The sequence below is a fragment of the Impatiens glandulifera genome, chromosome 8, assembly GCF_907164915.1.
Source record: "Impatiens glandulifera chromosome 8, dImpGla2.1, whole genome shotgun sequence".
NCBI classification, from domain to species: domain Eukaryota; kingdom Viridiplantae; phylum Streptophyta; class Magnoliopsida; order Ericales; family Balsaminaceae; genus Impatiens; species Impatiens glandulifera.
In genome coordinates, this window is record NC_061869.1 from 3,297,508 (window position 1) to 3,325,063 (window position 27,556).

The following is a 27,556-nucleotide window of genomic DNA, read 5'->3' on the forward strand; positions in this document are numbered from 1 at the left end:
ATTTGTATTTTATTCCACTTCTTATAATGGGTTGTTGTGGACTATTTAATATTCATTGGTTAAATGAGTTGGTGACCAGCGCATAATTTTAAATGCATTGGTTACCACTTCATATTTTTTTATGAAATTGTCTCTGTCGCGAGACGCAATCGGCGGTTGCGAGACGCAGTCGGATGCCCTGTGAAAAGTCCACAATCGCGAGACACAATCGGCATTCGCGAGATGCAACTTGCAATCGCGAGACGCAAATTTTTTCAAAAACAAAATTTCAAAAAAATAAAAATTTACGTCTCGCGATTGCTGGTTGCGTCTCGTGAATGCCAGTTATGTCTCGCGATTGTAGACTTTTCAGTTTTCACAGGGCATCTGATTGGGTCTCGTAACGGAGACAATTTCGTCAAAAAAATATGAAGGGTTCACCAGCGCATTTAAAATTATGCGCTGGCCACCAGCTCATTTTAGTCACTTTGTAGTGTTATCTTATCAAATTTCCCTAATGTTCTACCCTCATGTTACATTTTTTTATATACATTTTTATTCAAAAACACAAAATTGCAACATATATGACTGAGCGGTTGGATGAATATTAAATTAAAAAAATTTATGTAATTGAATAACTTACCAATTAACTGAAAAAATTGTAACATATGTGACCGAGCCGACTAATCAAATGTTTCACATGCCTAAGGACAATAAAAAGTAATGATATCGATAGAAAGAAAAATATTAATTCTAAATTCTTTCAAAAATTTGTTTTTAATGGAGTGTCATGCATGAAAAGATTTTGACGGATCACAGATGATAGATAAATGAATAAATTGTGCATTATGGTTAGTCGATAAAGAATGTGTTACGAAGATGTGGAGACGACGCCTCGTTTATTTTTGCATTACAAATGAGTGGATGCGATTTGGAATCTACTTTAGAACATAATTGACATTGAGTAGGTGATGCCCAAGTCAATCGTCGATTGTTTTTTATATAAACCGTGAACTCAGTTTGATTGAGTTAATGAGTCTATATCCTGATTATTTTATGATGGACTATTTGGTTCGAAAAAACTATAGAATCGATGCGTTTTACTCCACGACGTTATTATTATGACGATATGAGGGATCTCTTATGGAAAATCGGTGGAGACTGTCGGTGAACTCATTGATTTTCTTGAAAATTTCTGAATTCGTTAAAACTAAATTTTATATTATGTTTATTCCTTTGTGAATCTTTTTGGCTTATGTTTTCATTGTTACTACTAAATAGTTAATCTCATTGTGTTTCGAGTGTGTTTGATGAGGTGAACACTCATATTTTTGTTTTGTTTTTGTCATTATGCTTAATTGCATAAACATACTAAAAAAAGTTTAAAAAATATCGACTAACAAAAAAAAAAGTAAATCTAAGGAGTGTCAATATTCACATGTCAATGTCTCGAGGATTAAGATAAGTAAAATAATAATCTTTGATAGTCAATCTTTTTTAATGTTATACTTACCAACGTTATTGCAATGCGAGAATTAAGGAGGGTAAAATGTGACGTTGTAACAACGATATATTTTTATATTTTTATAGTTGTTATTGTTCTTTTACTTTCATAAAAAATTACAATACAATTTTCATTTAAGAGTTATACAATTTCATATGAAACGTTACTTTGATGGTTAATATTGAGATTCTTAGTATTCTCGTAATCTTCTTCATTTTTAATATTCATTTTTAATATTGTTTTTGTTTGAGTGAAAAAATATTTGAATTCTTAAATTTTTATTTTGAGTCTGTGTATGTTTATATGATGCTCCTATAAATGATTTTGTTGTTTAGTCTTCAAAACACAAACACATGAGGTTTTGTTTTCTTTATAAAAGAAAAGAATAACACTTACTTTACCATTTATGTAGATTTATTTATAAATCATATTATATTACAAACTATTAACAACACAAGACAAGAATCCAACAATAAAATCTATAAAATATATCAAATCAAAGATCCACTAAAATATATCCAAAAAAGAAAGAAATTTTGACATTTTTTGTTTCTTTTAGAGCTAATAAATCAATTTAAGAGAATATGAGAATTATAAGGTTTGAATCCTAAGAAATCAGAATTTCGTGGCGCATCAACAACTTCCCAATTAACTGAAAAACCACAACTTTGATCACAATTACTCACTTGGTCTTGATCTTGAGAAATCTTACCAATATTCCCAACCGCGACACGAAGATCGAGACCGACAACAAATATCATATCATCGCAACAACTAATCGAAAAAGGCCTACATATGACATGGTCAGGAAATGGATTCTTCTCAATTACATCTTTCAATGAATCAGTCTTCTCATCAAAAACCTTAAGCCTTGTCCTTTCAGACACTGCCTCCGACAAAACAAACAAATGTCCCAAAACCACAATGCTCGATCCAATCCAACCTTTTCTCAAATTAAGACTAAAATAATATCCCCATATATGCGTTCTCGTATAAAACACATATCCCTTAGGTACATCATAATTGGGAGATGCAGGAGCTCTTTTTATTAGAATCATATCTTCCATAACCGCCACGTCATATAACCCGATTTTCTCCCCCAAGTTCCTAATAGGTTGCCATTTTCCCTCCACATCCAAAACTATATAAAAGTTTGGTTCAAAGAGATTGGGGCTGTTCCCTCCAATCACACCACTTTCTGCGGAAAAGGGTATTAACGTGTTCATCTTTAACATAGTGCTCCAACTATTCGTGCTCATTTCGTACTTCATAACCAAGTTCAAAGGGATATCAAACACCGTAAACACAACACCACAAACAAAAATAGTCCCTTCTTTGGGGATTGAGACGCATCTTAGTCCATCCGGGCATAAATGGTGCATAGAAGGCATTTCGGGTATAGCGTGCCAAGTAGAATGATTTAAGTCGAGCATTTGCCAATGATACTTTCTTGTAAACTCGTTGAAGGCGTATACGAAAAGCCATGGAAAACCACCATTCTCCATTATGTATGTATGTTTGGTGAAGATAGAACAAACCTAGAATAGTGCCCAAGAACCTGATTTGAAGAAGATGGGGATTGAATTGTATAAATAATGAATCTTGAAAATTTTTTATTTCTGAACTAACTTAACTGACAATAACGGTAATACATATACTACTGTTACTGGATCCCTTTATCTTAATTTACAATGTATATAAGCTTAGAATATATAATTTGGTACCTCAACTATTGATGAGTATTTCATTTCAGCAATAAAGTTTGGATATAATAACTTTTTACATTCCCTTCAAGAACATCTATGAATGTTTTCAACTTCATCTTTGAAGTTTAATAAAACTCAAATTCTATATTATCAACCCCAAATTAAACTTAATTTTTAGTTAAGGGTAATGAATGAATAAATTCATAATATATGAAAAAAATGCTAAATTATTATTTGGAGCTCGAAATACTCGTCCCTTTCGCGCGATACGAAGTTTGAATGATGTCATTTGAGACTCAAACCTCAAACTTTAACATTTTTAACCATTTAGGGTTTGTTAGCTAAAGTGAGAATTACAGAAAATATATATATATATATATATATCAAGTTTCTTTTCCTTAAATTAATCAAATGTCCCACACTAAATATTTACATTGAAGTTCATAGATAAAAGTCCATTACCAAAAATGTCCAAATGACACAATTTAAAAATCGAATTCTATAATCAAAATGGTTCAAATTCGAGCTAAAGTATATAACCAAAATAGTAATTGGCACATTTTCCCCATAATAATAATATAAGTATCGAACTTTGACACATATTTGCGACATAACAGATTCAAACTTTGAAACTAGACCTTTGGTTTTGTCAACTTCCATACTACAACATATCAAAATCCGTCTCCTTCTATACTACAACATATCAAAATCACATCCTTCTATACCAAATTCAAAGGTATATCAACGATAAATCGCGACACCACAAACAAAAATATCACCTTCATTGGGGATGGAAACGCATTCAAATCCATACAGGCATAAATTTTGCATGTAAGGCATTTCCAGTAGAGTGTGCCAAGTAAACTGATTCAAGTCTGAGCATTTGCCAATGAAACTTACCTGTATTTTCAGCCATGGGTCATGGAAACAGTCATGTTCCTTATGTCTGGTGAAGAACAGCTTGATAATATGTCTTGTGAAGAAGAGCAAATCTATTTTACTAAAATTGTGATACCAGTCTACCAGAGCTAGTAGACAGTACGAAAAGTCGAGCAAATGTTGGCAAGATCATTAGTAAGACCATGAATATAAGTTTATCCTTAAACTGAATGAACACTAGTAAACTCTGTCAATCGTAAGTAGTTCACTGAGCATCCTTTCACTTTCTCCATTTAAAGTGCTCTGTTTTTTCGTTTAAATAGTATGAACATATGTATATTGCCAAAAAAAATGCCATCTAGATGTATGTATCTACTATGTAGAGTTATACAGCCATTTGTGAATCAATATGGAAACCTTTTTTTGTATCGAAATGGGTGATAGCTTAAATAAGATCTTGTCATTTTTGTTGTAGTTGTAGGTGGATCAGAATGAGAAACTATCAGTTTATTCAGAAAATGAACTTAAGGTATGTCAAAAGTTGAAATATTATTGACAATTGGAGGTTATCCCCTCTGGCTGGATCTTGATCTAATGACAACCACAAAGAAACCTAGTAATTCTCTTGTCATTCCTAAGAAGAATTTTAACAACACTAGATTTGCAACTGAAACCACAGCATAAGAAGAACTTTAGCAACAGTTTCAGCAAGACATTGCAAGATTTAGAACATAGCAAGCACGCCCGTAATACATTAAAAGAAAACATAACAATGTATATTATTGTAACAACATTCGATCAGAGTAGCCTCCTACATTCCTCACAATCTATATATGCCTTTTTTTTCATATATATATATATTATATATATATAATAGTTTACAATATAAACTAACACACCAAAAAATCTGAGTGGTCATAAAAATCAAGCAAAGAGAACCTGTGCACTGGAGGGTGTCAAATCCGATAAACCTTGGGGTGCATCCACCACTCGCCACTCAACCGAAAAGCTCCACTTTTCTTCTTCCAAATCACTCCCTTGAACCTCCAACCTAGATATACACCCAACCGCCACATGAAGATTGCGACCCACAACAAATATCCTACTATCACAACTGTTAACCGAAAATGGCTTGCAAATCTGCTCCGGCAAAGAAGGACCCATCACAGTTTCCCACGAATCCGAATCAACATCGTAAACCTTAAGTTTAGTCCTTTCATGTTCAGAAACAACAAACAGGTGTCCCATAATGACGAGGCTCGATCCAGTCCAACCTTCTCTCAAACCAGTAGCCATACTTTCCCAATTATCGGTTCTGGGGTCATAAACTTGCCCTCTAGGCACAACATAAAACGGCCAAAACCATCCCTCGGTTACTAGAAGCTTCCCGTTTAGAACAGCCGCGTCATAAGAAGCCATGTTCGTACCCATGTTAGAAACAGGATGCCAAGAGCCCTGTTCCGGGTCCATAAACTCAGCCGAGTTTAATTCAAATAAATCAGTACTATTCCCTCCAGCCACATATATCATTCCATCAATCACACCACTAGCGAAGAACGATCTCGCAGTGTTCATCTTCTTCATCACGGTCCATCTGTTCTTGATCATCTCATATTTCACAACCAAGTTCAAAGGGCAATCCACATCCGAAACCACGCCACCACAAACGAAAAGAGTCCCTTCGTGGGGAATCGAGACACATCGAAACCCATGAGGGCAAACCTTATCCTTACAAGGCATAGCCGGAATTGAATGCCATGTGAAATGATGTAGGTCAAGAACTTGCCATTGGATCTTCCCCGTGCATTTATGGAAGGCGAATACGAAAAGCCATGGATTGTGAAAACCAAGTTCCTTACGTCTTGTAAAGAACCGTTCCTTATTGCCTAATAAGAGATACCAACGCTTGCAAACCGTCCTGCAAGTGGAGTGGCGATCGACTGGAAGTCTCAGTAGGCAATTGAGAGCAATATCATCGGGTAAGCCAGGAATTAGCGGCTCTCCCTTTTCAGATAGTTCTAATTCTAAAGAAGGATCTAGCAAAGATGATTTGATTGCACCTATCCTGAATTTAGGAGATAACGTCATCTGGGAATCGCCTAATTTATGAACCGGGACTTGCTGCGATGAAACTCTCACCCTTTGCATAACAATTTAACAACAAAAAAAGAGTCTTTATGGAATCGATCGATCAATCAATCAATCTTTATGGAATCCTTCACCAAGAACAAGTGAAACCCAGATCAATTTCAAACAAAAGAATCGTCAATTTCATTTATAACCTCTTTCGAGATGTGAACACACTGCAATTCCGGCCCCGACAGTAACATAAACGTCAAAAGTTTCAAGCTATATGCCGCCGACAGGAAAAGAAACATAAAAAGCAACCCAGAACTCAAAAGTAAGTTCTTCCCAACAAATTTCAACTAGAATCCGTCACGGATCAAATACAGAAGAACCCAGAAACTGATACCTGTTCCTCTTCGCAGTGATCGGTGATGAATCAAGAAAGATTGATGAGAAAATCGATTTACAGAATCTCTCTTCTGCAACCAAAAAGAAGGATAGATGACTGTTTCTGCTTCTCTATGTTTGCTTCCAGCCTCAAATATGTATATGGTTTCTCCTTCCCCGTGATACCCACGTTTTGCTTATTACAAAAGCAAGCGCGTGTATAACCTAACACTCTTCACAAATTCCTTGTAAAGATACAATTTTTATTTTAATTAATCTTAATCTTAATAGATTAAGTATGATTAGAAATGTTTCACTACAAAGAGAAAGTGCACTAACATCTCTGATTAATTGAACAATTTGGTCTTTTAAAGGGAAATCTAAAATTAAGGTTTAAGCAATGTTTGAAATGGATAATCATATAATTAAATTTTGTAATTTATATATTATAAATCTAAAGTGGGTGTATATTGGTTTCTTTGATACAGCTGGATGACAGACAGACAAGTCATTGGTACAGCATACAGTGACAGCCCAATCACATTTGCCTTTTTTAGGTCAATAATGCAAACAAAATTTAATTTTGATTAACTTCATCTATGGACTAACCAAACTTTATTGTACTATTTTAAATAAAAAAATAAAATTTGGTGACATGGGTATTTGATTTTGAGCTTGGTTTTAGTGAGAATTATATTTGATTTATTAAATAAAATTGAAATGAATTGTACTCTTTGGTTTTACCCATGTGCCAAGTTATTAAGTTGGAACTTGAAAGTATATTAAATGTTTTTAAAGGTACATATTAGTGGGGTTATGTGTTTGATTTATCAAAGGCAGATTAGACAATACATTCAATTGAAAAAACAAATATTTTGTTTAAGAATAAAATGAAATTTGAATTTTTGTGTGAAGTCCAAACATATACATTGTCTTTCATCCTAAATCAATTATGTATAACTCAAGAATTTGTTCTCTTTTATCCATTCATAGATATTTGTGTGATATGTTTAAGGTTTGAAGAAGCATTTTATTACAATTCACTTGTTCGTACTTAAAAGACGAATTCTTAGCAAAATTGGAGTCTAGGTCAAAATTGGAACATTAATTATAATAAAGTCACTCATCTTTGATTTTAAGGCGAGATAAAAACTCATGATTGTTTGGTTGTTCATTGGTTTTATGGTTGATTTTTTTTATTGTTGTATTCATGTTTTTTTGTTTAGTGGGTGTAATTTTCATTTTTGTTAATTCTGTTTGGTAAGGTAAATATTTGTTTTGTCTTAATACTATGTACACTCATTATGTTTTTCTCTTTTTTTTAATAAAATAATGTAAATCGTTTATAAAAAATTATAATTCTAATGGACATATGTTTAAGGGAAAACAACTTCTAAACAAGATCATATTAAATAATTATTTTTTATTCTTTTAACTTTAGAATAGACGAAAAGAAATGAAAAGATTTAAACATAATTAATGAAATGATTAATTGTGTTTTAGGACTGAATTGTAAGTGTTTATATTACTATTTGTATACATTACTGTTGTTTTGTATAAAACAGAACAACTAACAAGTAAGTTGATAATTAATTTATTTTTTAAAATAATAGAAAAGGAAGAAAGAAACAAAATAAAGCTATTTATAGAAAAAAGAGCTAAAAATAAAATATAGCCCTTAATAGATATATATATTCACCATCAAAGGATTAACTATTTGACCTAATTCCTACTAATCTACAACAAGGCCAAATGAAGGACAAGGTTGTAATTTTTTTATTAAACTTTATTATTATTTGGAATGATTATCACTATCCATCACTAAAAAAAAATGGGATAATAGGTTAAGTTGAGGCGTACAATTTGTTGTCTGACGACGGGCTCGAACCCAAAACTTAGGGTTAGTATTCACCTCTTATTGCCGCTAGGTTAGAAGAGGGATAAAATGAGATAACATATTAATTATGTAGTCTGCAAACACATTTAACTAAACGCAAAATTTGACGTCTGACGGGTTCGAACCCAGAAACTAAGCCATTAACAACGCTAGGCTATGGGAGAGATCACTATCAATAACTATTGTCGGTCATAATAAGTGTTTAAATCAAAACATTTTTTTTAATTGAACTTAAAAACTTATTTATATTGAGATAATATGAGGGTATGGATTATAAATTATGGTGTTAGGTTAAATAGTAAATCCATTGACAGATGACATTTAATTTATGTACTTTTGACCAGTAAGAGATAATACTTAATAGTGACAATTATCTCAAAATATATAAATTAGTCCCTTAATTTCATGAGATAGTGATTGAAAGTGAAATGTTAAATCTAGCTAGAATGCAAAAATTGCTGCTTCATTTTGACTATAATAAATATAATTTTCGGTCCAATCATATCTAGTAGGATGAGGCCATGATATCCAAAAAGTAGATCCAGAAAATTAAATTTTTTATATATAATATTTTGGCACAATTAATTTAATAAATACACAATCTCTTGAATTTATAAATAATAATAATCCATTAAAATTCTATAAAAGTAACAAAAATTTATTTGTTCGAGTTCATGAATTTGTAAGAAAATAAATACAATAGTCACATGGATTTGTGTGCAGCCAACCAAGAATTCAAATATAAATAAAGTGGGTTTGATCAAACTATAGACAAAAATATATATATTTTTATATTATAATTTTGGTATTATTATTATTATTATTTATTTATGGACATAAACGCACCAAGGAGACTAGTCGCATAGAATGTGGCGAAGGAGCCCACGTTCTACCAAACATGTTTTTTCGACTATATTTTATTTATATTTATTATTAGATTAAACTTTTAGTGACATTTTTAAATAAGAAAAATGATTGAAGAAAGAATTTGGGTAAGAAAAAATGGACAGAGAATTACATGACAACTAAAAGAGTTAAATAATTTTTCTCTCTAATATTTTTTCTCCCACTTTTTCTTTTCACGACCAAGGTGATGCCACGTCATTCACTCTTCAATTCCCTTTTCAAAATTGCGATTCCCTCTCACTCCTCTTTAAATAATAATAATTTTAAAAAAAAATTTTTACCGGAACAGTCCAGGCCAATATGTCAATTTCAAAATTTGCCGGATCCAATACACTTTTAGGGCTTTAATAAAGCCCATAAATGATTATCGACTTGTTAAAAAGGTCCATATATCTGATTTTTTAAAAGAAAAAAGCCCTTTATTGGAAATGTAGCTTCTTCTCGTCTGGACCTAATAAAAAGGCCCACATAATACTGTAATTTGCATTTTACTACCTAAAATTGGAACATTTTATTATTATTAATTAAGTTAGCAACATTTTATGGTGATGTTCTACATTTCAACTTAATTAAAATTTTGTATTTTGGATGGTTGGTTTCTCACGCTATCATGATAGGGTGAGACTAATTCTCGCGAGTTAATCATATAGTCTGTAAACACACTTAACAAATTAATCAGGCGACGAATGAAACTTGCAGCCTAATCCAAGAACTCATAGAAACTGAGAATATCCATATTTTGTTGTCGCCATGTTAGAAGAAGGGATAACTTACACATTTGCAATGAGTATTAAATTTAAAATCTTTATATTTTAGGTAACATTATTGAGTTACTCCATTTTATTGGAAAATATATATTTTATCACTTTACATGTTAATAGGTATTTTTTTTTATATGCTTCATTTATTACATAAAAAGTCTTTAAACATAATAAAACTATACATAACATCATATAAAAAAAATGCATACAAACTCCTCTCTAAAATGATGAGATATACTAACTTGATTTAGAAAGAAAAAAAATAATCATTAAAAAAATTTCAAATGAAACATAAGAAAAATACAACTTTCTAAAAATATGGAGGCACATAATTAATATGAAATTTATGTAATTGAGATATTGTTGTTTCAAGTCAACTCTTTAAGACAATTTAAGTGACAAAATTCAACCAGAATGTCACAATACAAAAAGTCGGTATAAGAGATCAAAATGTCACAAGTTCGATTTTCACCAGAAACATTTTAAGTGAAAATAGAGACTATAGTTGTAAATGTCATTCTAATTCTTTTTATTTCAACTGATAAAAAAATCATAAGCTAACTTTTCAATAAATACAATTTAAATTGAAATAGGGGAGAATGAGTGTAGTTTAACTCTCTAAATAAATAAATAAATTATGCTTTTGTAAAGTCATCGGTGACATTAGAAAGATGAGTGTAAGGATTTTTTCTTTCAATAAACACAATTAATTTCCTATATGTTAAAAAGCTTTGTTTTTGTCAATGTGCAATGAAATTTATCAATATTTTTATTCATTGTCGGCTGGTGGACACTACGTATTCTCATCTCATGATACCCATTATTTTGTTTTTTTAATGGATGAAAAGATATTATAAATAAATTATTTTTTTAGAGGTTGTCCGGTTGTGTTTTTTAAAATAAAAATGTGTGTTTATTTGAAAAATGTCAATGGGGGTGATTTTTAGAATGTTTGAAATTTTTTTTTTTTTTTTTTTTTTTTTTTTGTAGAAAACTTAAAGGTATTAGTATATATTAATAATTTTTTTAATATAGATATATTTTTATGTTTTAGTTAATTAATTGAATAATGTGATTAGTTAAAATATATGAAATAATATTTTATTATTGTTGAATTTTAATATATTTAATTAACTTAATTTTAATTTCAAGATGATCTATATTTCATATAGAAATAAATCATATTTATTAAAATAAATAATTTCTTTTTTCTTTTATTTTTTTAAAAAGTTAAATTATAATACTTCAAGTTCATTCTCCTATTTAAACTTAAAATTTTCTTAGTAAAAATTAAACATAAATAAAACAACAATCAATTTCAAAAAATTGTTTATTACTAAAAATTTCACACAAAATTTCATAGTACACAAATGAGATATTATAGAAAATATCGTTTTCGACTAGGTTCTTTGTCAAATAGTAAAAGACAAAACATAATAACAAACAAAAACAAATATCATAATTATATAGAGATTATAAGCAAACAAGTTTTCTTAACTTCATTCATAAGGTCTATTCAAGCACACAAGTGTTTGGATGACCTATCTAGTCAATCGTTTTTGCGTCCATTCAAGGATTTGCATTTTAAAATATTTTAATATTTTTACCAAATAATTTGTATTTGAGAATTCGAACAAGTAAGATTCTTCTTTCTTTCATTTGAGGGGGACTAAATGTGATGTTCCCATCATCAATTTGTTACATTCTTGTGTTATAGTCTCACATTTAATTCATTGAGGACAACCATGCATGGAGACGACAATGATAGGACAACTTGGTGGGTATAGTTAGGAAGTCGCTAATTTCTCGTTAATCTCTTGAATTTTTTGCGTCTTGTTTTTGCCTATGATTGCTTTTGTTATTATTTTTACACTTTATTTAGATTACATAGATTTGTTGTTGTGATTAAACTACTTTTATTTTTATCATAATTATATGAGTTTTTTTTTTTAAAAAAGTGACTAAGATGAACTTTTTGTATGAAGCTGACATTTAAAACAAAAACACATTCGGCAAATAACACACGATAAATATTCGATCGAATAATTGTTTTTTATGAAATTATCTAATAATCTAATTCATAAAGATTAAAATGGTAGGGGACTCAATTTGACATGTTTTTGCAACTAGGAGGAGTTGAAAGGGATCGAAGATAATTGACAGGGTTTGGGAGTGACATGATACCAAATTTGCAGGACTTGCCTAGTAAATTAGATAATTGAACTGATTTTTATATATATAATGTTTAAAAAGTTTTTTTTCCCTAATTAACTAGATGAGACATAAAAAAAATATATAAAAAAGTCAATCAACTCTTTTTTTCTAAAAAAAAGTGAAGGATAAGTTAAAAGGTTATATTGTTTATGTGCTGTGGTGACTTTATTTAATATTGGAGGGTGTCTTTTTATTCATCAATCAAATTTGAGTTGGTTATATTTTATTTAGTTTTTCTATTTAGTCGGGTTGAATTTATCATCTCAAAAAAAAAAATTAATCTGAAAAATACTCTCATTCTTTAGTGGAATATCTACTTGTTCGTTATTTTTTTTTACGACAAAGAATAGGATGGTGTCCTATCTTTCTTGTGAAGAATTTTTTTAATTTATCTTTCATCCGAAAGTTCTTTTACATATATTAAAAAATTTATGAGTTTTTCTCTATTTAGCATTATTTTTTTCGGCTTTGCTATTAACCTTCAAACAAAGATAGATTTTATTGTCTCTTATAATAATATATAGATATATTTTGGACAACGCTTAATTAATTTGATAGACTTATTTTCTTTCATCACTCATGTTATTTAATTCAAATAAGTTCGTTTTGAAGTTTTATTTTGGAAAAATTACATGCTTTGTAAAATATTTTTATGAAAATTGTATTACCATCTAAAATTTTATTTAGTTCATTTAATATTTTTTAGGCGCTATTTTCTATTATTTGTGAATTTTAATATTCTAAATGTAACTATTTATTTGATTTATGAGATCTAATTCTTAATTAAAAAAAATTAAGAAAATACTGATAATATTTATCATTTCATCTAAATTCAAACAAAACACTTTTTTTTTAAATAAACAGATACACCAAACAAACTTAATAGTGTGGTGCATGTTTGTTTTTCATTCTAATTGAATGTGATCTTAAACAAGTGTCACTTTTACTTCTCTTATATGAACAAAAGATGTGACAGAAGAGGAGAGGGAATGAGAATGTTGAGGAAATTATGTGTCAGCACATCATTGAATGGAAAGATAATAAAGAAAGAGGAAAAATATAATATAAAAAAAATTTATGATTTTTTCAACAGATCAGATTGTGTGAAGTCATTCTCTATTTCATAATCCTTTCTTGTAAATAAATTATAAAATTTAATTTAAATGAGTTGAATATTAATAATTATTTAAATAATTGGTTACAGTTGAGCCAAACAAACAAACAAAATTAATTTATATATAAGTGGGGTAGAAAAAAAAGTTCGAGAAAATGTGGGATAAAAAGTGTTTGTCACTCACCTTTCCATGGGTATATAAATGTGTCTTTGACTTTTATTTAATTTACAATTTCAATTGGTCATTAGCTAGCTAGCTAGCTTACATACAATTCCCACTTGTTTGGTGCTACCACTAACATTCCATTCCTTTCTATTCTATTCCTTTCCAATATTTTTATTTTTTATTATTATGTTATTCATTATTATGTTATTTGGGCCATGCATTTTTAAGCACTATACATATTTTTTTTTTTTAAATTAGAATTTTTGTAGATATTTGAAGCAAATAATTAACTTTCTGACCCATTATTTGATATCCTTTTATTTTGTGGAGTGTTGACCACTGTTATATAAGTATTACATCTCTTTCAAAGCTATAATGAAAATGTGGTATGTATGAGTGGATACATTTTAGCCTTCTTTGAAAAAAAAAATTATATAAAAATGTCACATAACACTAATTTAAAAATAAAATAAAATTAATTCACTAATTTCTTTTTTATTTGTAAAAAAAAGATAAAACTTATGTTTACACCTTTATTTTATTCCTATTTTTTCTGTTAATCTTTTTTTTTTTTTGTATATCCCAATTTTTTCCTTTTAATGTCACCCTCATTCAAATTTCTGAATCCGCTCACAATGATATCAATTTGAATGAATATCGATCATTTTTTTTATCAACCTTTCATTATTAGTTAATCAAATAATAAATTCAAGTCTCGAAAATAAGTATAGTTGACCAAACCACCTTCCATCAATTAACATCTTGATTTTAATTCATCCCATGCCTTGTTAGTTTTGAAAAAGGTCCATTCCATGCCTTAATAGGGTGGGCTTAAAATAGTTCATCACCTCAACTTTACACTTGAATGAATCTAGTTAATCATCATTGATTAAGTCATTTACTTATTCAAAAATATGATTCATTTGTTAGATAGCTTACAAATTTTGTTTGAATCACCACACTCTAATTTCAAGCAAAGTTGCTTTCTTGCATTTTTATTTAATACCACCATTCTCAAACTCATGCTTATTAATGATAAGATAATTCTCAAACCAAAAATAATACCATATATAATATCATTTTCATTACCAGTTTTCCTTTCAACTATTTTTCATTTAAGTTAAAAGATAAACTAAATATATTTTAGTATTTTAATAAAATAAATTAATAAAATATAATATATACAAGTTTTGGATAAAAATGACAAATAAAGTAAAATCAACCCGGCTATAATACTCTATTTTTTTCATTCTAATTTATTCTTAAATATGTTTAATTTAAAACCGAACCGGCGAAAATCATCGGTACTCTCTCAATACAAAATCTGGAAAAATCAATGCAACCTCAATTTTGAAAGACATACCGGGTAGTCAATTTGATTGACGTACAATTTAGATAATCAATTATAATTATAATAATAAATCGGACTTATTCTAACAACGTACCATTTACATGATGGGTCAATTAAGTTAAAAATGGAAAACAAAATTCATTCAGAACCATGTACAACATAAAAATCCAAGTACAACATAAAAATAGTACTTACAAATAAATAAGAAGAGAGCAACATCGAAAATAACAAAGATCACCTTATAATTGAAATTTCAGCGATCCTTTCGGAAAAGAAAGAATGATACAATTTAATTTATAATTAGCTTATTCGTTCCAGTTTATTCGTCAGATCAAGAAACAAAAAAAATATATGTTTGATTATAATTTTTTTCGTTAATTTATTACGTAAAATTATTGGATTAGATTATTATGCAAAAATTGTATGCTCAAATTAAATAATGCACCATGAGTAGAAATTAGAAAAATGCATACTTACAAGTTAAAATATATGTCATTATAGTGGTATGTTAAAAAAAAGTTGACTAAGGATATAACTAGTGTGTTGTAATTTTATTTAATTTGTTTAATTCGATTTTACCAGTAGTACAGGTAATGCATATATCCCACCATTAATGAAGTGATATATATATACAAAAGGTGAAATATGATCTCTTTCATTTGTTAATTTTTTTTTTCTTGGTAAATATTAACGAATACAAACAAAGTGCTATTAGTATCGAACTAACCCTTCAATTCAATTTTTTAATTTTATTATTTAACTACCGACTAAGGCCTTGTTTGATTGTAGTAAAAGTTGGTGTGTCGTTTTCTAACATTTGGTGGCGTCATGTCCAATTCCAACAAACAAGTGAAAGCTTATTGTTCCCCCATGACTAGTCTCTATTCCCAAATGCCATGTCATATCAACCACATGCCATGTCACGTCAACCACGTGGCCTTCTTTCTCTCTCCTCTCCCTCTCCCTATTTATACCCTTCATTACCTCTTTTCTCTCTCCCCACAACCTCTCCCCCCCCTTTCATCTCTCTCCTCCACCAAGAACAAACTATGGTTGCCGCCGCAATACCAAATACCGCCTCCCATAAAACCGCCTTCACAAGACCAAAACCAGATATCAACACAGCATGTTCTTCTCTAGATTCTCCTTCTATACTCCATCTTCCCAAAAAGCCCCTAAACCTACCAAGAATTACAATAAACCCCCCACCGGAATGGAACGTATTTCAAAAAGCAGCTGCCAACGTTCTAGATTCTCTAGAAACGGCGTTACTAACCCACGAACGTCAACAACCGCTTCCCAAAACCGCCGACCCGAAAATCCAAATATCCGGAAACTTCGCCCCGGTTCATGAACATCGTGTAAAACACTCATTACCAGTCACTGGTAAATTACCCGATTGTATTAACGGCGTCTACGTTCGAAACGGCGCGAACCCACTTCACGACCCGATTAACGGTCATCATTTATTCGACGGCGACGGTATGATACACGCTGTTACCGTTAACGGCGAGGAGAATTCCGCTAGTTACGCCTGCCGGTTTACTGAAACAAACCGGCTTGTTCATGAACGTAAATTGGGTAAACCGGTGTTTCCTAAATCAATCGGTGAACTTCACGGGCATTCGGGCATTGCCCGTTTATTACTCTTCTATGCCCGTGGATTCTTCGGGTTAGTTAATGCAGCACGAGGAATCGGAGTGGCTAACGCCGGCCTGGTTTATTTTAACGGCAGATTATTAGCCATGTCGGAAGATGATCTTCCTTACCATGTTCATGTTAACCGCTCCGGCGACATGGAAACCGTCGGAAGATTCGATTTTTCAGAACAGCTTCAATCGAGTATGATTGCTCACCCAAAAGTTGACCCGGAATCCGGTGAGCTTTTTGCACTCAGTTACGATGTTGTCCGGAAACCCTATCTTAAATACTTCAAATTTTCACCAACCGGCGAGAAATCACCGGATATCGATATTGAATTAGCCGGTCCGACGATGATCCATGATTTCGCCATCACTAAAAATTACGTAATTATCCCTGATCAACAAGTAGTGTTCAATCTTCAAGAAATGATTCATGGCGGATCCCCTGTGAGTTATAATAAAAAGAAAACATCTCGGTTCGGAGTTTTACCCAAAGATGCTAAATACGGGTCGGATATAATCTGGGTCAATTCTCCGGATACATTCTGTTTTCATTTATGGAACGCATGGGAGGAGCCCAAGTCCGACGAGGTTGTAATAATCGGGTCGTGCATGACTCCGCCCGACTCAGTTTTCAACGACTGCGACGACAACGAATCGTTAACAAGCGTGTTATCCGAAATCCGGGTTAACCTAAAAACCCGAACTTCATCTAAACGGGCAATAATCAAAACCCACGAGCAAATGAACCTGGAAGCGGGTATGGTGAACCGGAACAAGTTAGGGAGGAAAACCCGGTTCGCATATTTAGCAATTGCAGAGCCATGGCCAAAAGTTTCCGGTTTTGCTAAGGTGGATTTAGTGACCGGAGAAGTAAAGAAATTTATGTACGGTGAAATGAGATACGGCGGCGAACCGTTCTTTTTGCCGGTCGAACCGGGTTCGGAGAGAGAAGATGATGGGTATATTATGGCATTTGTTCACGACGAGATGACGTGGCAATCGGAATTTGTGGTGGTTAATGCCGGAAATTTACAGGTGGAGGCTTCCGTTAAGTTGCCGTCAAGAGTTCCGTATGGTTTTCACGGCACTTTTATTAGTACGGAGGATTTGAAAAAGCAGAAAGTATAAATTTATGTAATTATTATTTGTATATAATTAATTAATTAATTAAAAGAGAGAAATCAGAGGGATATTAGTAAATAGGTCCCCGGGCTCTTCTTTTCTAAATTGTTAGCTTTTTTACTCTGTACAGACTTTTTTAATTCTGTAATTATTATTGAGAATTTTGGAATTTTGAAAAAAAAATTATGTTTATAACTTACTATAAAAAAAAAATAAACTATGGTTTTTAAAACACTTAAAAGAAATAACTTGAACATGATTAAGAACTACTTGATCATATTTTAAAATAATAATATTATATATATAGATATATATTTGTTGAATTTTAGACTGATATAATGATTATAATTTCATTTAAGAGTATTTTATGTATCGAAATATCCCACTAAAATTGTTTAAATGAAATAGTGTTCTTAAGAGGAAAAAAGTTTATGACTCAATTTTTAAACACAAATACAACATTTACAAATTATATAACTATAAATTTGAAAACGTGTAATACAAATTGCATCTTAGTTTTTGAGACATGAACTATGAAGGTTTCTTATTAAACAATGTTTTATATTTAGTCAGTTCTTCAAAAGTTTTTTTCATTTATATATATATATATATATATATTTATAATTTATGATAAAATATGTCATAACTTAAGTTTAAAAAAATTGAGTTCATCATTTTATTGCTTACAATATACATAAAATTAGGCTTACCATTTGAGAATTTTTGCCCCAAACTCATATATTTTGTAGTATTTCTTTTCAATCATGATCCAATTATTCAATTCATTAAAAAATATACTTAAAATATATTTTATTTTTATAAAATTTAAATATAAAAGAATATTATAGTAATTTAACTAATTAAAATTTTAAATAAACCTACTATTTTATCGGACAATATTTAAAAAAAAAAAATCAAATAACCAACATCAAACCAGCCCTAATGACCTAAGGGCTAATTACTTCTATAAACTAGATTTAATAAATATATATATATATATATATATATATATATATATATATATATATATATAACCATGTTGCAGTATTTAATGTATGAAGATTTATCATCATCTGTGACAAATTAACTTCAATCTCCTTCGTGATTATCACATTCCCACTTGCTAATGTTAAGTTTATCCCAAATACTACAATTATTGACTATATATATATATATATATTATAATAAATATTCCAAAAGTTATAGTTGGAGATTTGTGGTTAGGGATGCAATATACTTTAAATATTGTTTTTAGACCATTATTTATATTAGTGATATTATAAAAACAAGGTCAAAAATTAGATTTTTGTTAATGCAATTTTGTAGTACTAATTTGAAGTGGGACATATAAAATAATTATATTGATAGTTATTGATATATTCAAACTTTGTGTATAATTTATTAATGTTTTTAGGATCTATATAATGATCATGAACAATTACAAGTTCGTCTGAATTGAAATAAACCCACATGGCCATCAACATTATTAATTTAGTTGATGTCACGTCTATATGTGTAACATGTTTGATTAACTTAATTAATTAATCCTACTATAATTAAAATAATCACATTTATCTAAAAAGTGAAGTTTTGAGTTGATGACAGTATAATTATTATTAATTAATTCAGATTCTATTATGATTTAGGATTCAAATATATGATATTTGCAAATTAGATTAATGGATGGAATATTTCCATGTTGAATCAAATTTTTCTAAGGAAATTGCTTCAAAACGTATACATTATATTTTAATTAATCAACTTGACGAATTTAAATATCTGACATTTTCTTGATGAAATATTTACTATTTTTATGTTTTATTGGTATGAAAGGACTATGAATAACCATATATATTGAAGATATTTTGTTTTCTTTTGTTTCTAATGCGAAATAAACTTTATTGAAATGTTTATTTAATAACTTTTAACTTTATAATATTATATATATTTTTAAATAGTATATTCTTAAAATAAAAAATAAGATCACTTAGATGTTGTTTGATCTTAAGTTTTTTAGAATTTGTTATATAAATTTGTGTCTAAAAGAAAATTTATTTGATAAAAACGTGGACTTGTGATTTATTTAAAATAAATTTTTATTTAAAATTTAAATTTAATAAAATAATAATATGTAATTGATGATTTAAATAATTTGATTGTTAAATTTATATTAATGTGATTGATAAAATAAGTAAAAATAAGGTCTTAGTACAAAAATGTTTAATTAATGAATTGATGACTTAATTAATTACTTGGGTTGTATTTGGACATGCCATATTCCTATCAGTACCACTAAAGAGTAAATAATGCTCTATTTATATATATTCATTAAATATTTTTCATTAGAAAAAAAAAGTAAAATAAATAAATAAATGGGGAGGCCAAATTGAATGAGAAAGACACCAATAATTATAACACAAGAGAGAAATGGGGGTGATGTCGGCAAACTATATCACGTGGACTCCTCGTGCCCACCATCACTCAAATTTCATCCCCACTTTCCAGGAGTAAAATCAATCAAAAAACACAACAAACAAAATTGATTGTTTATATTTTTTATTTTATTTTAGGATCTTCTAAATCGAGTCGATATATCAATTTCCGCCTCAACTCATAGCGATTTCAGATATAATCGAATTTGTGATCTTTTTGGTCTTTTAAGTCGACCCTTATCACTGAATCGGAATACATTAGTGGGTTTTGAACGTAAGTATTTTCTTAAAAAAATTATAGTATTTAAACATTTCTATGAATTTCACAAATAATTTTACTCTCTTCAAACTGTCCCAGCCCATTTAACCCTACTGCTACCGAAGGTTGTTTATTAGGTTTATATAGTTATGTTGTTTATGATATTAAAACTGTTTGAAGTATACAGCTACAATTGTTATACCAACTCAATTCAAGTCAAAAAACAAATATAAAACTTTGACATAATAAAAATTGATTTATTATGTTCGATTATAGGATCAATTCAAATAACAAACCAATATGATCCTATCCCAAATACATTGATTTATATTATGACCTAGGATTATATTTTTTTTTACAGATATATAACTTTATTTTATATTTGTGTTTTGTGTAAAAATTTGTTTATAATAAATTTTGTTTGATTAAATGTTTTAATCAAATAGTTTTTATGAATTTTATTTTTCAACTTTTTTTTTTTGTTATTGATGTCATACTAATTAGTTTCGTTATACTTAAATGACTCAATCTTTTATATATATATATATATATAGTTTGGCGGATATAAAGTCGGATATATATATAATCTTGTATACAACTCTTCTAATAGAACTAAATTAAATTTATCCAAAAAATTACTATATTAAATCAATTTTAAGTATTTGTTTTCATATGGGATAAATTTGTTACTATTATTTTGAATGACGTAGAATAATTTATAAGTATTTTCAATGTTTAGTGGGCCGGTGGATTTAAAAGAAGAGGTTTTGTGATTAAAGGTGTTTCAATGATAAGAGATGTTTTTTTTTAAGGTAATGCCTGATGAAGAAAGTGGGTTACTTACGTAGTTAGTAATTAATGTACATGGTTGGTTGGTATAGTGATAATAACAAGATAGAGCATTATTTATAATATATATATAAGAGTAATTAAGACATCGAAATTAAGTGGCCACACAAATCTAATCCACATTAATTGTTTATATTGATATAACTTTATGTTAATAATAATAATAATAACCCTTTTTATCTTCCTGAAATTAAGTGGGGTTTCACTAATCATCTCATGGGTGGGTCAACTTAGGTTTTGTTAACGAATTAATATACAGGTGATTAAAGTAATGCAACTTATATTATTAAAATAAACATGTTATTTTAAAGACAGGCAAAACAAAAATAAAATGATCAAAAAGACAAAGATAAACATGAATGTTTTTGTTTTTTTATTATTAGGGTAAGAAACTAACGAATCAACAACAAATATGACACGACACAACACGATGCGGCACGAATACAAATCTCAAACGACAACCCAAATAGAGCAGCACTAATATTGACAAAACTATGTAAGGACCTACTTTAACCAACCCAAAATCAACAACAACAAATATTGCACGACACAACACGATGCGACACGAATACAAATCTTCAACGACAACTCAAATACAACAGCACAAATATGGCATGAAACGACACGATGCGACACGACGCGAATACAAATACCAAAAATTACAATACAAATACAATAACACGAATATGGCACGACGCGACACGGTGCAGCACGACGGGACACAAATACAAACTTCCAAACAAAATTATCTAAAGCAAAAAACAAAAAATACCATTAACGATTGCAGATTCAAACACCAAATTCAAATCGAAAGATGTAGATTGAATTATTTAGGTTGAACAAAGAGAATCCATAAATGGAGGCTCCGATACCATGATAAAATAAATAAAGAAATGTTAGAATTTCTTATTAGCAAAACATAAAATAAACTGAAATGTATGGAAAAAGCTTATATAGTTAGTAATTACAATAGACTGAAATACCCTTAAGTGCTGATAGACTAAAATATTCCTAAGTGCTAATAAAGATAATAAAACTAATATTTCAATTCATATGACTCTCATTTTTTTTTTTTTCATTTGTATTTAAAACAATTAAGTGATAATCCCATAATCTTTTATAAGATAAACATGAATGTGATAACTTAGTTTATTAATATTTATAATAATTTTAAATCAATATTTCATAAAAGATACGTACTATGACAATCAAAGTCATCAATGTTTTATGGCTACAACTAATAGATAAAGTTAAGATTATCATATTTGTCAATGTTTGACTTCAAATATAATGTCTTCGGACCAGAATTCTTGACTTTTATTTAGTTTTATTGGCACTCAATAGCAACTTATAATGTAAAGAGTTCATTTTTTTTAGTATTATTCATCTGGGTAACTTTTTATCATATTTTTTTCTCTCAAAATCACTTTGTTGATTCGTTGTGAAAAATTTATCATATTCAACACAAATGCTGTTAATAACAACATAATGAGGAGCACAGACAACAAATGATCACATAGAACCCTGCCTCCAATTATAGCTCTATTCATTTTATAGATAGAGAACTAATCATGAAGAAATATTTTCTTTTAAACGATCAAAATTATTTCATTAGTCAATTTTTTTTTTTATAAAAGTCGCATAATTATAAAGAAAGCACAAAATTTCAAGTTATGCTTAGGATTTAGGTAATAACAATAAACCTCCTAAATATAAAAACTCAACAACATTATAATCATAGAAAATACAAGCTATTGGTGGTGCTTTTTGGTGGTACTTAAGGTTGACATTAAAAAAATGAGTATAAAATAACAAGTCAAAATTATTAAAATAAACTAATATACAATATCCCAACTTATGACTGTCCAAGAGGAGTCCATTAGTGAGGAGTATGGATTAGTCAAAATATATAGTATAATATATAATTGACTAGAGTATGTATATTTAAATATTAGTGACTTATTAGTGTGTATTTTATATTAACACCCCAAACTTAGTGTTTGACTTGGAATATTAATTTATTTATATGGTGTTCTTGCCATCTATCTATATATTATTTGTAAGGTAAAGCTAGTAATAATGAACCATTTTTTTATTGTTATAAAAAGGTTCTATGAATTGTTTAATGATTATAATGGGTCTATATGTAAATGTCTAGGTAAACTTGTGAAAATTGAAGAGTCTTAGGACAAAATATCTGATTTATTAATTGTTTAAGTGTTGTATAATAGTTTTTCTTTAAATGAAAAGTCTATTATATGATTATATCATTTAGTATACAGTATACAAATTCGAAAAAATAGTTTTACTTAAAAATTTAAAGTCCAAGAGTTTGATTCTAACTACAAATTTAAATGGCATAATTATAAAGTTGAAATATTAATTCTATATATACTTTACCAATGCTATTCATATATATAGAAAATGGGTTGTGACTTATAAATAAAATAATATTGTTATAAAATATTATTTTATTTATAATACAATATTATTTTATTTATAAGTTATTGGACAACCCATTTTCTATATATTATTATTATTATTATTTTGAAATAGCAATAATAAACACCCCCACCCCTACCCAATTGAAGTTGATCCAATTTTCATCAATTTAATATGATTTGGAGCAATGTATTGTATTTAAACAAGTTATGGGTGAAAATTGAATAAATTAAAAGTTCAAAGATTAATTAACAAAATACATTAGATGGATGTTGCTCAAAATTCATTTTCTCAACTAATTAATTTACAAAAAAAAAAAGTACGATATATGGGCTTACTGCTTCTTCAACTTTTAAAATAATATTTTAGTATATCGGGCCTCAGGCAGTGCCCACTAAGTACTCAAGTCAAAATAAAATAAAAGGAGTAGACCAAACTTTAAGCCCAAAATAATATTAGTATCCAGCCCAACTCATACAAGGAGTTCTTTTTTTTTTTAATAATTTTTTTTTAAGTTTAAAAAGGAAATTAAGAAGATAGGATGAAGTCTTCTAAATCTTTATTAATAACTTAATAAGTATAAATTCTGAATTTTTTTTTATGATTTTTCTTCTTATTGCACACACTCTTCAATAGAAGATTTAGGGAGAGAATGAAAATATAATAGTTTTTTTCAACCAATAAAGTGATGACATATCATTCTCTCATTCTTTTCTCTATCATTCCCCCAAAATTCAATTCAATAAATGAACTCCGGGATAAACTGCATTTTCCCATCTATATAGATCTTCGTGGCATGTACTCGTCCCGTTTTTCATGAGTCAGTTAACTTCGATTAGATCAGACCGACTCAAACTAACCTTAACTTAAGAAGTTTGAAGTACTAATCTAGACTCGATAATTGTCGGATAAACTAACCTAATAAATTAATTTTTTAAAAGAACCTTAATTTATAAAGATTTAAGTGTATATAATTAAATAATCATATGTGATTATCTTAAACACTTTATAACAAAAATAAAATAAATAAAAAAATATAAGGAATCCCAAAAAGAGTAGCACTAATAAGATATGCATGCATCTAATTCTCGAAGTAGGTTTGAAAAAAAAAGGTAGGCTGTGGACTTGTGTTATTTTGGACTAAATCGATTTTTAGAATATATAGTGAACTTGATTTGGTTGCCTGCCACGCCCTAAGATTAACCAATCACTTTAATGGAATAATCAATTTTGACAAACTGAAACCCTAATTTCTCCAGCCGCCAGTTTCTTTCCAAATAAAGATGATATCAAAAATGAATTTGTTTATTTGGATCTTCTTTCATATATTGAGTTATTTGTTATTAATTTTGAATAATAAACAAATTAATTTATTATTACATCTTTCATTTTATCAAATAAAATACAAAATTATATATCCTAATTTTATATTTTATAATATTTTTAAATATTAAATAATGGGCACTCAATACTTCATCTATTCAATTTTACTTAAAACGTTATAAATAAAAGTAAAAATAATGCATTCCAGTTTTTTACATTAAATAAATAAATAAATAAAATATTTTAGTTCATACTTAAATTTAAATAATGATAAAGATAAGATTTCTTTTAATGTAAGTTAAAGATAATGTTTTGGTGGTGCATGTTTATTTGTTTGTATCATCTAATTAAATGTATTTGTGATAAAATATAAAATCAATTTGATCCAAAAAAAGAAACATATAGTCCTAAAATAAGTTGTGATTTGTCGTGATGGATAAGTCACAAGACATGAGTAGTTTAAAACTTTAAAGGAAGCAAAATAATATGTGAATTTTGTTTTGCTATAAATAATAATAATATGTTATAAAAGCACGTGTTTATTTAATTTGGCTTCATTATTTAACGTTGGAGAGCTGTTAGGATTTGCTTTTTAAAACAAGATTTAAAGTAATTACATGTGCAGCGCAGCTAATTCAATAAGGGTTTGCTTGATTTAAATGAGAATTAATTTATTTTGTGAAATAGTGAAATTTAATCATTATGTCATGAATAATATCTAGTATAAGTCACATTTTATTATTAGTTTTTTCATAGTTTTCATTATTTTATAAATATTTTGATTAAATTGATATTTAAGTATTTAACTTGAATCGTTTTTACTAAACAATGATGCTCGAATTTTGAATAATGTCATGTCCAATTATCACAATTTTAATGATTAACTATTTCTCCTTAGTTTAACGTAATATTTTTTTTTAATTAATTGATCATGTTTAACAAAAAAATATATAATAAATTTTAAAATTTTCTTAATTTACCCCACATTACACCAGATTCGACAATTAAAAATGACAATTAAAAATGTAGATTTAAAAATAAAAATCAAATTTAAAAGTAAATAATTTCAAACGATAAAATGCTTAGTATCATCCGAAAATATAATATCTGTGAGTTATGTTTTATGATTTTTTTTTTTTTTATGTTTATTCAATTTTTCTGAAATATTTTTTAACATTATATAATGTTTTAGTCACTCATAATTTAAATTATGACGTATAAATTTCGAAAAATACTCTATTTAAAATATATATATATATGTTCAAATAAATAACTAAAATCGTATAATTCGATATCATACTATCCAATTCAAAATTCGATTATAATATAATAAATTTTTGATTATAATTTAATAAAAAATAACTCAAATTCAATGGAGTCATATTAAAATTTATTATTTTATTTTAGTTATCATAATAAACACATCTAAAATTGAAACCAAATATTAATATTAAATGTAAAAAATAATTAAATAAGATAATATTTTTTTATTAAAAAAGGAAATATTTTATATTAAATAAAAAGAGTTAGGCGGATTTGTTTGATTCTAAGATGAATATATATGTATCACTTAAATATCGTTTTGCACGTGTTTAAATTAATTTCCTTCAATTGTCGATTGATTGATTGCTTTTACACCCACCGCCGGATTCTCTCTATCTTTCTTTTTATTATTAACTCTGTTTTTCATTCATCTTCATTTCATTTCAAGATTCGATTTTTATTGATACAAACCAACTTCAATCAAAATTTCAACACTACCCAAATCAAATCAAGATGAACCCTAACTGTAATTTGGATCTCTGCCTTCTATCGCCTTCTTCTTCTTATTCTTCCCCTCCAGATCAGAAACAGAAATTGACAATCTTTTACAATGGAAACATCAATGTCTGTGACGTTACAGATCTTCAGGTATGTTTTTCTTTTCATCGTCAAATGATTTAATGAATGGTCTCATTTCTCTATTTATATATATGTAAATTGAAATTATTCATTTGTATGCAGGCAAGGGAGATTATAACGGTGGCAAGGAGAGAAGCAGATAGAATAAGATTCATGAGAGCTTCATTGGATCATCATGAAATGGCTTCCCCCTCCCTCCCACCGCCGTTCATCAGGCCGGCGCCGGCGCCGGCACCGATCTGCAGTGACAATAATAGTAATAATAATAATGGATTATCCATGCACAGATCCTTGCATAGGTTTCTTCAGATGAGGAAAAATCGCATTCAATCAGCTTCTCCTTATGCTGCTCACTAGCGAATTCACATCTTTTTTTCTATCTAATCCGTCGGAAAATTCACCGCCACCGCCAGTCACCGCCGGCCACCGCTGCCGACAGCTTATTGGGGTTCTGGAATCCTTAGTGTCAACAAATACATTGCAATTAAGACCAGACATACTTACAATGAATGTTTTGTTTTATGTTTGTGATTTCTAAGAGATGGTTTATGGGATATGGGATGTAATTTAATTATTTAATCAGTTTAATTTATTAGAAATTTTATAAAATTGGACTAACAAGCTCAGAATTAAGTGCAAGAGTTCAAATG

The 27,556-nt window shown here is 28.8% G+C and overlaps 4 protein-coding genes across 4 annotated transcripts; 2 read left to right on the forward strand and 2 right to left on the reverse strand.

Annotated features, from left to right (window-relative positions):
- Positions 1 to 2,052: 2,052 nt before the first annotated feature.
- Positions 2,053 to 2,988, reverse strand: LOC124912685 (F-box/kelch-repeat protein At1g30090-like). Its single transcript, XM_047453334.1, has one exon. It carries the CDS (start codon positions 2,986 to 2,988, stop codon positions 2,053 to 2,055), a length of 936 nt encoding a protein of 311 aa, XP_047309290.1.
- Positions 2,989 to 4,822: 1,834 nt separating this feature from the next.
- On the reverse strand, positions 4,823 to 6,653 carry LOC124911877 (F-box/kelch-repeat protein At1g30090). The gene has a single exon (XM_047452407.1). The coding sequence runs from the start codon at positions 6,214 to 6,216 to the stop codon at positions 4,993 to 4,995; it is 1,224 nt and encodes a 407-aa protein (XP_047308363.1). The 5' UTR covers positions 6,217 to 6,653; the 3' UTR covers positions 4,823 to 4,992.
- Positions 6,654 to 15,950: 9,297 nt separating this feature from the next.
- LOC124911894 (9-cis-epoxycarotenoid dioxygenase NCED2, chloroplastic-like) lies at positions 15,951 to 17,756 on the forward strand. The gene has a single exon (XM_047452425.1). The coding sequence runs from the start codon at positions 15,981 to 15,983 to the stop codon at positions 17,703 to 17,705; it is 1,725 nt and encodes a 574-aa protein (XP_047308381.1). The 5' UTR covers positions 15,951 to 15,980; the 3' UTR covers positions 17,706 to 17,756.
- Positions 17,757 to 26,780: 9,024 nt separating this feature from the next.
- LOC124912686 (protein TIFY 5B-like) lies at positions 26,781 to 27,306 on the forward strand. Its single transcript, XM_047453335.1, has 2 exons — positions 26,781 to 26,915; positions 27,009 to 27,306. Exons 1-2 carry the CDS (start codon positions 26,781 to 26,783, stop codon positions 27,261 to 27,263), a joined length of 390 nt encoding a protein of 129 aa, XP_047309291.1. The 3' UTR covers positions 27,264 to 27,306.
- The last annotated feature ends 250 nt before the right edge of the window (positions 27,307 to 27,556 follow it).